This window comes from Nicotiana sylvestris, chromosome 10, assembly GCF_000393655.2.
Source record: "Nicotiana sylvestris chromosome 10, ASM39365v2, whole genome shotgun sequence".
Taxonomy (NCBI): domain Eukaryota; kingdom Viridiplantae; phylum Streptophyta; class Magnoliopsida; order Solanales; family Solanaceae; genus Nicotiana; species Nicotiana sylvestris.
Window position 1 is genome coordinate 6,306,204 of NC_091066.1, and position 12,851 is coordinate 6,319,054.

The following is a 12,851-nucleotide window of genomic DNA, read 5'->3' on the forward strand; positions in this document are numbered from 1 at the left end:
ACGTTTTCTGTTTTTCTTTCTTTTTTTAACAGCGGTGTTCGAGTCGAGCAACTCGACTATCACTAGAGACCTGCTACCTTACACCAGTACAAGCACCGAGTAAATCTACGCTTATGGAAATGGAAAAGGCCAACCAAGCATTATTTCTCTGCTGCAATTTGAACTTGGTTTCCCATGGTATTGACCTACTTTATTGATTGCTAGGCCATACCCGTAAGTAATTTCACATATACTTCACAACATTTTGGATAGCTCTATTCCAAGAGCTGAATATGGAATGGAAAAAGGGCAACCTTAGAGATCAAGTCCTAAGAAAACCAAGATTTCCCTCGAACTTGCTCACTATCTCACACGTTTAATTTTTCCCTTCAGTATTAGCAATGACCAATCGACGTAGCATAAACATTTCATAGTCTCTTTGTTAATACATTTCGGAATGAAAACAAAAATTTCTGGTACTGATTCTCTTATCTTTTGCATTACATTAATTCAGCAAATGCCTTATTGCAGCTACAGCATCACCTTTATGTTCTCTCAAAGTCCTTTCAGCAACCTTCTTGTCCACCTATTCCACAATTAAAACACCATGACTCATGAGAGACTTAAAATAAACCAACAGAAAACAATAGGTATAGATGTAAGAGGAAACCAACCTCTAGTTCATTTGCAATTATATCAATATCAGCAGCATTTATCTTAACAGCAGCTAGTTCCTTTTCCCTGTAATGAACACAAATTCTTGATGTCATCTAATTTATCAAGGACTGAGATTTCACAAGAAGCATTAGAGACATTATCAGAGCAGGAAAAAGACACTGAAATAGATTCAAGAGCTAAGCACACATATGGAAAGGTAATATTGCTGTTTATATGAATGTCATATACTTGTGCCTAATATGTCTTTTTCCCTTTGCGGATCCGAGAGACAACAGACTAAATCTTAGTGGATTGTGGCAACAATTCCACTCTACCATTCTGTCACTCTTATCATTTTCAGTTTAAGTATGAGAAGACATCTCAAACAAATTCAATTATTTATTTTGGATTAAGTCGTAGTCCCTTGCACATATCAAGTTATCAACTAAGGCCATGTGGAAAAACTTGTGGACAGCTCATCTATATAATAAGGTTACCCAAATTGGAATTTACAAGCAATGCTTCCCAAATTTCACGTAAGGACTTGAGAATTGCAACTTCACCTTACCAAATAGTCGAACACTCTTCAACTCTCACGAAGCAACAAATTCAACTCAATGCACAGTACAAACACCTTTCATATAAACAAAGAAGTATTTTGGGTATGATTAACAAAAGAGATTCAGTGATTAACAACAATCATCATATCATCAAACAGCCTCTATCAAACAATTATTTTATCTCTGATTACAAAAAAGTCTTACTGTTTTAATTATAAAAACTATAATACTATAATTTCTAAATATGTAAATCTTATTTAAAAAAAGAGGAAATAACTTCTGAATGTACTTCAAAGTTTAGATGATGTGATGCTTGTATTTGTTTGAGTGATAGAAACTATTAAGAGTCAAACCCATCCACCAACTTCCCAGCTACCAAGATTTGAAAAGGCTATAGCCTAATTATTAGTGCATCAATTTTAAAATATAATTTACATTGTTATGATCTATATAAAAGATACTACTATTAAGAAATATTTGAAAGGGTCTTTGTTAAGGAAAATTACTGTTTGACTCTCCAAATAGTAATTCTCAAGATACTCATTCATTAGCACAAGCAACTAAATCACTATATATTTAGAAACAGCATAAAAACAAAACATATATACATATAACAAAATTTTATTGGTAAAAATATTTGAAAATAATACAGTTAAATGAAGGGATAAAATGCGCTTTTGATCCTTCAATTATTGATAAATTCTGATTTTGATCCTTGTTATATTTGGCTAAGTATGTTTAACCTTAAAGTAAATTAAATGTGTGAGTTTTGTCTTTTATATAGAAAGTATGTTGCATATAGGTTATTTTTAGAACAATATTGCCTTCAAATAAGAAATAATATTACAAATTTAACATAGCACACGGCTAACTGAATGGTTTAACAGTTAATAATTCATTAAATTTTGAAAATTCAAAAGTAGAGGGATCCATCAAAAGTGTACTTTATGGTTAATTCAATGGTAAATATACTTAATATCAGATATCAGGACTAAAATCAAAATTTGTCAATATCTCAGGGACTAAAGGTGCAAATTTCCCTTAATTAGTGAACAAACCTCATCCTCATAGCTTGAAGATCAGCTTCCTTGGATGCATAAATTGAAGCCATAGCCTAAAGACACAATTTTTCAGCATTAAAAATTGAGCCAAAAAATGTCAATAAATACAAAAAATATATATACTGAAGCAAATTCGAAATTGCAACTATTCGTGTAAAAAAATGAATTTTGATGTGAAAAAACGGTACCGTTTGAACACGAGAGGAATCGAGCTGACGATCTTCGACATGGTCAGTGAGCTTATCAAGGGCTTTGCTTTGCTGCTGCAAATCCTTTGAGTCCACCATCTCTAGTGCTTCGTCTCCCGCTTCCATTTTTACTTTTTTTGCTTTGACTTTCAGATTCTCTTTCAGTTTCAGAGAGTGGAGAAGAAAGTGTTCACCATTGTAATTGGAGCCCTAAGATCTGTTATTCCATGGGCCGGATCTGGTATTTGGGCTTTGAAAAGCTCTCTTGGACTATTGTTTGACTTTGAGGTGTAATACTAAAGTTTTTGCAAAAATAGGATATTTTGGTTAAAATAACACGGGATAACCAGTTTTTGGATTGGTAATTGAAAAATAGCTAGAGTTTGTAAAATCATCGAAAAATAGCCACTATTTTGCTGAAACATGGAAGTTATAGCATAATATGCTGGACTATGGAGCTCATGTGTATAAACTTCTAGCATATTGTGTTGGAACTCCAGTACACGGAAAGTTCCAGCATAATATGCAGGATTATGGAGTTCATGCGTATAAACTTCGAGCATATTATGTTGGAACTCTGGCATATTATGAATTTTCAGTACATTATGTTGGAATCTCATATGTAAAAAAATCGAACTCCAGCATATTATACTGGATTTTTTCCGGATTTTTGAAGGTGTTTGTGTTTAGATTTTTTTTTAACATGAATAGTGGCTAAATTTTGATTACTTTTGAAACTGTGGTTATTTTTCAATTGTCAGTTGTAAATCCGGCTATTTCTGATTTTTCCCCTTAATCCAATAAAAGCATATTAAACACATAGATTCACCATTTACACAAATAATCAATTGAATTCACTATTTACTTTTCCTAGCCAGTATTATCTAGGGTCTCCCTTGCTTTCCCCACTTTTCTTGAATTAGACGTGCAGAGTTTAAAAACTGCACCTTTCTTTTTGGAACACAAAAAGCATCAAAATAATACATAACTGTAACTATAATCATAGATGTGTAATTATTCACTATATATTCCGTGTGAAACTTTACACTAACTGTTTAAATAACTAAAATGTTTAGCCAGAGGCATCATAATTAACACAAGATGCACTTCATGGCTAATAGTAAGATTAACTAATAAATATATTCGTCTATCTTCTATGATCTGTATATCATTTAAAGAGGCAAATTAATTTATAATCTTCCAAAATAATCAATTTTAAAGCCAAGCTGGAAGCCATTCTTTGCCTTGGATGAAATCTACAGAGAGAAATGGCACGGCTTCTTTGTCATTCAATTGCTTTGACCATGGGGCACGACCTTCTGCACCAGACCCTGGTCCATAGCACTTGTATTCAGCATGATATAAATTCCTGCACCAAGTTACATTATTGGAATTAGTCGGGTTCAGAATTTAAATTTAATGGATTCAATATTTATATTCTTATTGTTGAACTATTCGAAATTATAGGTTCAAAATTAACATTTATTAAACTTTTAGTAAATTTTCATATATATTGACCCTTCGTGTCAAGAAATTGAGTTCAGTTGAATCAAACAAACCAGGCTATGTCTGCCTCTGGTTAGTATAATTGCGTATGAAGTACCACTATCTCAAATGTTTTATTCAAATAATGTGTTCTAACTTATTTGCGGGTAAAGTTGTTGCCACGTAACTAGAAGGTTACGGGTTCGAGCCGTAAAAACGGTCTCTTGCAAAAATGAAGGGTACGACTACGTACGATAGACCCTTGTAGTCTGACCCTTTCTCGAACCCCACAAATAGCGAGAGTTTAGTGCACCGTGCTGCCCTTTAATATGTTCTAACTTAGCAAAAGCATATAAGACTTAGGTTTCGGGATGAGAGAATCTTATACTAGGAGCAGGGGTGTAACCAGCTCTTCGGTAGCGAGTTCATCTGAACCACCACTTTCGATATGAAACATAAATTTAGGTGTAAAAATTTACTAAAATTACAACAAATAGTTGTATGAACTTATAGCTTTAACAATGTAATGAGTTCAATGCTAAAAATCTTAAAAGTTGAACCCATAAAGTTTAAATCCTGGATCCACTTCTGAATAGGAACGATAATAACCGATCAAGCCATTAGTCGTCATTTCGTTCAAAATTGATGCAACCGGAATCAAGGAAGGGGAGCCTTGGCGTAATGTTCGAACCGGGAAACAGCCTCTTACAGAAATACAGGGTAAGACTACATACAATAGACCCTTGTAGTCCGGTCCTTCCCCGGACCCCGCGTATAGCGGTAGCTTAGTGCACCGGACTGAATGCAAGCGGAATCAACAAGCCACTACATTAGCGGCTCATAAACTATATATGTTCGCCCATTACTAAATAAGTCTGTTCAGTGGTCGTAAGCTTATAAATCTAATAAAAAAAAATCTCAATTTAAGATATGAAAAGTTTATCTTACTTTGTTGATCCTGGAGAGCTCCAATTAGTCCAGCCTTGAGGTACAATTGTCTTAGACAAGTAAGTATGTGCAAAAATGACCCTGGAATAAGCCCCTTTGGCTCTTCCTAAGTACACACCTCCAATTCCATATACCTTTCCTTCAACAAACACAAAACCACTGTTTTCTTTGGCACTATATCTACTTTGTGCTGTCACTGAACCCTGAATCTCTACCCTTCTATCTGCAATTACAAATATCTCACAGCTCTGCAATATTTTACCAAAAAGAAAAAAAAAAGGGATCAAATGTCAATGAAGAGATAATATTTTCAGCATCATTTTGCAAGCATTGACTTTTAAATGAGTTTAACGTTTATGCACTGTAAAAGAATTTTCACCACTAACGGCCACGCAAAGGGTAATGAGTTTAACTTCTACATATTGATGGCATAAAAAGTATAAAAATTAATCAGTGTCATCTAAATATCTCATAGTTTTGTTGTTGGGCTGAACTAACATGTGTGCGATATTGTCCGTTTTGAAAAGTCTCATTTTTCTCCAAAAGCCCTCATACCATTAAGAGAATCACACACTTTATATGTCGCTTACCATTTTTTTCGGCTACCAATGCCGGATTTTGTTCACATACCCAATAACAATTTTTTTTTATTGTTTTACAAAAAAAGGGAAAAAACTAAATCAAATGTATATTGTATTTTAACTAATTTCAATCTCTATCAGAGGCGGATCCAGGAAATTAATGCGACGGGTGCATAATATTCTATTCAATCAGTTTCCCTAAAGGCTTTTAGCGTTAAGGGTGCCAAGTGATTTAAATTAACCATTTTCAAGGTGTACACATATGCATATACAAATTTTTTGCCGAAGTTTACGAGGTTCGGTGACCCCTCAACATAAGTCATAGATCCGTCTTTGATCTCTATACACTAACAAACTCACCTTATAAAAGAATATTATTAAGTCACCAAAAAGATAATTATAAATAGGTTACCTGTTATAAACGGATTAAAATATAATAATGTAAAAATTAAATAAACTGTCAATATATATAAGTTAAAAATTGATGAGTACAAAGCAAAGGTTGGAAAAAACTCACATGAAATAAAGATTGGCCACGGCCAAAAATGAAGTCTATGGAACCTTGAATGTAACAATCATCATAATAGTGTCTGCCTTTGTAGTCAAAGAGAGTGTTGTGAGAGCTCAAAAATGCACAATGATAGAAGGCAACTTTGTCTGCTCCAACCAAAGCTGCTACTGATGACTTGTTTTGTGAGGTAGAAGTTACACCATTAAGTGCTTGATTCTAGCAAAAAATCAAGTTCACAGTTAGCAATATTAGAAGAATTTTCACAATATGTCAATGTAGCAACACATTTATATTTTAGACAAGTTAGGTTAGGTAGGTTGTCTAGATCATACCCCTGGAGTACGGCCTTTTTCCCCCGGGCGAAGCTCGAACACGACCTACGAGTTCGGTCGAACCTAGTAGCTTTTATTCCAACTATGTATTTGTCTTAAAAAAATTCATTGAATATGCATAATTTATTAATTTAGAATTCAATAACTTAAACAAATTAGATTCCCAAACCCATAAACTTTAAATCTGGACTTCGCCTCTGCTTTTCCGGACCCTGCATGAACGTGGGACACTTCGGACACCGGACTGTCCTAGGTTAGATTTGGATATATGTGTTTGATACGATGAAAGTTATTTTTCAATAAAATAGAGTATATTAATTTTCACATAGGAATTTATTTTCTGATACTTGGTTATCAAACATGTTTTTTCAAGGAAAACATTTTCAATCAAAAGAGGTATAAAATAACTTCCCTCGCTGATGGACGGAAGCTATTTTTTCTTACAACAATTTTAACTTTTAATTTCGTATTTCTTGCTTCAACCAGGACTTAGCTAGGCATTATTATCAATTTTTAATTAGAACGCAAAATTTTAATCATAAAACTATTTATTTTGCTAATATTATTATCAATCTTTAATATTTTCTATAAAGACGACTTTCATCATATCAAACATATATTAAGCTTAATATTTTAGCTCAAACTCAAGTACTTAACGCACATACGGACAGAGTAAATATTATAAGCATGCATGACAAATATTCGCTAAATATTTAACAAATTAAAGTAGTATGATGGTACAAAAAAATTAAAGAATATAATATGAGGATGGATAGGAAATTATTATACCTTGAAGCTAATGCCAAAGGCAACGAAATTAGGAGCTTCAACTCTAAAAGTAGCAGATTTGGAGTTGTCTGTAGAACTTTCTGCCCATACAATTGATGTCCTACCTTTTCCATTGCCTCTCATGAAAATGTAGGGTTTCTTTGGAGGTACATGGACTTTTTCTCTGCAAAAAAAAAAAAAAAAAAAAAAATATATATATATATATATATATATATATATAAAACACAATCTCAAAAAAATTGATAACTAGTTCTATATTTGTGTTTTAATATGATAATTAAGGGACAAGTTTCTTTCATTTCCTTTTAGACATTAATTTACTAGTTATAATATTTGAAGGGAATTATGAAGGGCCCAACCATGATTAGATTTGGAAAACTAACACGCTCAATAAGTTAAAATACTTCCTATGGACCGTCCCTCTCAACAAACTTCCCACAACTCACATGCTCTCCAGAAGAAACATCTGTCCTAATTGGACTTGCACTATTTGTGGTATAGGAAAAGAAGACATCGAATACGTTTTCTTTGGTTGTGTTTACTCTAAGGCAATATAAGCACAAACATGCACTTACCACAACTACCCCCAAGGCCAGAATTATACAAATGATACCATGTGTAAATAACTGGCTTAGAGATCAATTGAAGTCTAGAAAGCCCTACAACAACTATGTCAACTAGGCTTTGTTGCTGACGCGTCTTAAATGTTTTTCCAGGTTTGTATGACGTCTCCACATTTGATGTTATTTCCGATGTAGGTCATAATTACTTCCCTTCCTACTATAGCATATATAGACCACCAGAAATGATATTGTTTTCAAGGATAATAAATCCCCCCCCCCCCCCAAACCCTAATGTCAATGTTCCAGTGAGTAGGGCAATAGAATTCGTGTTTGCAACTAATAAGCTAGCCAAAAATCCTAGAAGGAACACCATTCTTATTAAGTGGGAACCACCACATACCGGTTTCTATAAACTTAACATAGACGGGGCTTGCATTGGTAATCCAAGAAACGGGGTATAGGGGGAGTATTTAGGGATAACAACAACCCATGGATCCTGGGTTTTAACATGAGTGTAAAACACACGACAAATATATACATGCTGGTACTGCTTCACGGGGTTAAACTAGCTATTGAAAGAGGCTTGATGCTGTTAGTAATTGAAACTGACTGTCAAGAACTTATTAATTTGTTGGCTATCAATGATTGTTTCTATCAAAACTTGATTGATATGATTGCAGGCCCCTATTGAGGAGCACGAGTGATCCACCACTAAAACATGTATTTAGAGAAGCTAATGGAGTGGCAGAACAATTAGCAAAAAAATGCATGCAAAATGGATGTTTTTGGAAGATTGTTCACTTATCCTTTTCTTCCCGCTTTTGTTTGTACTGCTTTTGAAAGAGATGGAATAGGTACTCTGTTACCTAGGCGAATCTCCCTTTGTAATAACTCTTGAAGTTTGCTATTATATATATATATATATATATATATATATATATATATATATATATATATATATATATATAGAGAGAGAGAGAGAGAGAGAGAGAGAGAGAGAGAGAGAGAGAGAGAGAGAGCGCCTTAGAGCAACTGTAAAATTGTCTCCATATGACCTATAGGTCACGAATTCAAGCCGTAAAAATAACTACTAATGCTTGCATTAGGGTAGGCTTTCTATATCATACTCCTTAGTGTGGCCCTTTCCAGGACCCTAATACTGAATGCAAAATGCTTTATACACAGGATTGCCTTAACAGTTATAATATTCGCCTCAATGGCAGATCTAAAACAAAAGGCATGAAGAATATAAAGTAATTTTGAACTCAAGGGTGTGGTTTACAACGATTAATAAGGTGAGCAAAAGTTATGGTAGATAAGTAGAGACGAAGCTAGCATTTAAAGTTTATAGGTTTAGGATTTTAGTACTTTTTAAGTTATTGGGTTCTAAATTAATAATTTATAAATATTCAATGAAATTCTTAAGAGAAATACCGAGTTTAAATTAAAACTATTGTGTTAGGTCGAACCCATATGACGATGCTAGCTTCGCCCATGTAGATAAGAATTCAAATGGCAACATAAACGCTAGTTGTTTATTTTACATATGTGTAAGATTTGGTGTACAGAGTTATCCTAATAATCAGGGGCAGATCTATAGCCCAATGTACGGGGCACGTGAACCCATGGTCTTTCGACCAAATTAGGTTTTTTTTAGAATTGATTAAATATTACCTACTGGTACCCATGCTACAAAAAGACAAAATGTTGCACTTGGTTAAATGCTAAGTTATTTACCTAGAGGAATAAGGATCAATTCCCACTTAATACTTAATTTTTTTTCCTTTTTAGTGGTGCACCCATGTTATAATAATTTTAGACCCGCCTCTGCTAATAATACCCAATGAAATAATCATAGATATCTAGCGAAATAATCAGAGGTATGCGTAAACTATTATGAAAAATTAAAAGAAAACATAGAGCAATGTACCTATAAGTCCCTTTTCTAACATGGATAATAATCCAATCAGAATTCCCATCTGGAACTGAGTTAATTGCAGCTTGAACAGATTTAAAATTCCCTTGGCCATTAACATCTACAATTATTGTACGATTGGTGTCAATCTTCTCTGTTAAAAGAGGAGAATCAATCACTTTTTTCACAGACAAACCATGAACAAAATTCAAGCAAATGAAAAATATAACAAGGAAAATGGCCAAAAATGCAAAGTTATTCATCTTAAAGACTGTTGAAGAATTTTGAAAGGAAGATAAAGGAAAATTCTCAATAGTGTATAGTTAATTTCTAAGTGTACTTCATTTCCTAAGTAGATTTGGATAAGATTAAGATTAAAGTTTGTTGGAATTTGCTAATTTGGCGCATTAAAATTGGTAAAACTTAATTTTTCTTTCTATGTTAGAGGACATCCAAAGGATTCTTTTGTGGTTGAGGCTTGAGATGAAATTGTATATAGTACATCAAGTTCGAAATTTCTATGGTTATTATTGTTGGGCAAAGATCTTAATTAACTAGAAGTCAAGAGCTCAGCAACAATTTAATATAAATTGTGTATGATATTTCCTTTTACTTAATAAAACTATTAAAATTAAAATTGATAAACTAATTTAACATTGTATAGTTATACAACGTTCTAAACAAGAGTGGGTTGCTTGCACCTTCCACTTCCAACCAAAAGGTTGTGAGCGTCTGCGTACACACTACCCTCAGACCCATAAGTAGAATTATACTGGGTTGTTGTTGAAGTTATACAACTTTCATTAGTAAAGCTACTTTTGTCCCTTACCAACTAATTTGTGAAGTTTTACTATTATAATAAAAATTCAATAAGATCAATTTTTTTGAAGTTTTCTCTTTTCTAGGATACACGTTGAAACACAAGTACAAAAAATATGTATGTTACATTTTATGACGTGAATAACTAAAAAGCATTTAAGTAAATTCTGAAAACTATTATCACTCAACTTTAAACTTCTTTATAAGTCTAAATTGTAACACTACCTCGATATCACTAAGCCTAAAATTTTACGTATGCCATTAGAAATATATGTGATTATATGCAGTAGCGGAGCCAGAATTTTCAATGAGTAGGGTCAAAATATAAATGAGTACGCATACAAAGAAATCGAGGGCAGTCAACATATGATATATACACATAAAAATTAAGAATTTAACGTATCTACGCTGTATAATTTTCCAATAAAAGAGTTTCAATTGACTCCCCTTGCCAATTGAGTGGCTCAGCCACTGATTATATGATTAAATTTTACGTATGTCACTAGATATATGTTATGTGATTAGATTTTGCATATGCCACTAGATATACATGTAAAGGGCAATCTGGTGCAGTGCAGCAGGGTCTGGGAAGGACCGCATACCAAGGAAGTGATGTGAATAATCTATCTTAATGCAAGCACTAGTAGTCGCTTCCATGGCTCGAATGCGTGGCTTATATGCAACACAGAGACAACTTTACAGTTGCTCTCAGTAACATATACATGAGATTTGTCATGGGCTGCTTTCCAGCCACGCCCCATGACCCCTTGGATGCGTCCAATGGCGTCCTAGCAAGCCTCCCAATGCCTAGCGTCATGACCGGCCCCGTGGTCTTGGCAAAGTCAAGTGACAAACATGCATGTGCATTTGTCGCCCCACCGATAGCCTTCGCCAGTGCCCTGCGGCTGGCAGATGCCAACAGTGCCACACACACATATAATGCCGCGCACGCAGATCCTAATGCCTCGTCAGCGCCCAGATGCAGGAACATTCCAACAACGCCCTATGCACAGACCCTGATGCCAAGCACCAGAGCCCAACTGCAGGCAATTACAACAAGTGACGCGCGCGCCAACAGCACCGCGCACAGACCCTGACCCGAAAAACAAAGGTGCTGCCAACGAACTTATTTCTACCTTGTTTTAGATTAAGTCCTTTTTATTGTAATTATAGAGTAGTTTTACTTTATTTTCATTAAGTGTGTTTCTCTAACTTAGCTAGGTCAAGTCTTGTAACTTTGGTTTATTTTTTAAGTATTATTATGGGAGATCAAACAATCATTTCTCTGTACTGGTATCTCTCCCCCTCGACACCGTATCATTTTGTTATAGCTTTCATTCATCAATAAAGTCATCAGCTTTCATTCATAATTGCTCATTTCAATTCTCTCAATTGCTCACGGCATTGATTTTTCCGTACGACACTGATAATCTAGTCTAGCATACGAAGGGACCTCGGTTGACAGACAACAACCGCACTGACATTGGTATCTTAGTCTTACGTCGCTCTTCCAAGGAACATCAGAAAGTTGCCACATAATAGTTGGTATCAAAGCCTAGGCTCGACAAGGATGAGGGAACACATTTGCCATTACCACCATTTTTTACCATGGTGAATTATGGGGAGTGCATTGCGTCCTTAGAAGAGACGATTGATGTATTACGGCCCATCGTGGATACAGTTCCTGATCTAAGCACCAACCTAATGCAAAAGTTGGACGACCTAGACCACAGAATGCGGCAGGCCGAAGTTGACATAACAAACACCAGTCGCGACTTTGAGGAAGACCGACAAATGACTACTGTTGAGGCAGCCAATATTCATGGTAAAATCGAGGACCTCCAAAAGGAGCGTGCCGAGGATTTATCTCATCGGGAACAAGAGGCAGACAGACTGACTGCCATGTAGCAAACCATAGACAACTTGACAGGCTAGCTCAATGTTGTCAATGCTGCCCTACAAAGCCTACCGAAAACCAAATCAAGGGTGCTGTGAATCACACCCCCATGCCACAAAAACTGAAAATTCTGGAGCCAAAGTCATACGACGGATCCCGGGATGCTAAAGAAGTGGAAAATTTCATCTTCGACATCGAATAAAACTTCGATATCATGGGCCAGTTGGAAGAAACCAAAAAGGTAGCAACTTTTGCCATGTATCTTCAGGGTGATGCTAAACTATTGTGGTGGGTCAAATACGAAGCCATTAGGGCCCGTGAAGATACTCTCCAGACATGGGCAGAACTGAAGGCAGCCATACGCCTGCAGTTCTTCCCCAAAAACGTGGAATACAATGCACGAAGAAAGATACGGGAGCTCCACCAGACTAGGTCAGTGCGAGATATGTGCGGGAATTCTCCGCGCTCATGCTAAACATATGGGATATGGGAGACAATGACAAACTCTTCACATTCATAGAAGGTGTGAGCACGTGATTTTTGCCCTACATGAATTACTCCCATAA

At 35.2% G+C, this 12,851-nt stretch overlaps 2 protein-coding genes across 2 annotated transcripts; both read right to left on the reverse strand.

The window, feature by feature from the left end:
* Positions 1-350: 350 nt before the first annotated feature.
* On the reverse strand, positions 351-2,659 carry LOC104238814 (uncharacterized). Its single transcript, XM_009793284.2, has 4 exons — positions 2,446-2,659; positions 2,255-2,310; positions 654-720; positions 351-565 (listed from the first exon to the last, which is right to left on the reverse strand). The coding sequence occupies exons 1-4, from the start codon at positions 2,569-2,571 to the stop codon at positions 485-487; spliced, it is 330 nt and encodes a 109-aa protein (XP_009791586.1). The 5' UTR covers positions 2,572-2,659; the 3' UTR covers positions 351-484.
* A 777-nt stretch (positions 2,660-3,436) lies between these two features.
* On the reverse strand, positions 3,437-9,901 carry LOC104238813 (probable pectinesterase 67). The gene is made up of 5 exons (XM_009793283.2): positions 9,585-9,901; positions 7,092-7,254; positions 5,977-6,186; positions 4,879-5,126; positions 3,437-3,814 (listed from the first exon to the last, which is right to left on the reverse strand). Exons 1-5 carry the CDS (start codon positions 9,830-9,832, stop codon positions 3,661-3,663), a joined length of 1,023 nt encoding a protein of 340 aa, XP_009791585.1. The 5' UTR covers positions 9,833-9,901; the 3' UTR covers positions 3,437-3,660.
* Positions 9,902-12,851: the final 2,950 nt, after the last annotated feature.

Coding starts and splice junctions, on each gene's coding strand:
- LOC104238814 (XM_009793284.2), bottom strand. CDS start 2,571: ATGGAAGCGGGAGACGAAGCACTAGAGATGGTGGACTCAAAGGATTTG. Junction 2,311..2,445: donor ATTCCTCTCGTGTTCAAACG/GTACCGTTTTTT, acceptor TTGTGTCTTTAG/GCTATGGCTTCAATTTATGC. Junction 721..2,254: donor CTTCAAGCTATGAGGATGAG/GTTTGTTCACTA, acceptor TGTTCATTACAG/GGAAAAGGAACTAGCTGCTG.
- LOC104238813 (XM_009793283.2), bottom strand. CDS start 9,832: ATGAATAACTTTGCATTTTTGGCCATTTTCCTTGTTATATTTTTCATT. Junction 6,187..7,091: donor CCTTTGGCATTAGCTTCAAG/GTATAATAATTT, acceptor ATTTTTTGCTAG/AATCAAGCACTTAATGGTGT. Junction 5,127..5,976: donor GTGGCCAATCTTTATTTCAT/GTGAGTTTTTTC, acceptor AAAATATTGCAG/AGCTGTGAGATATTTGTAAT.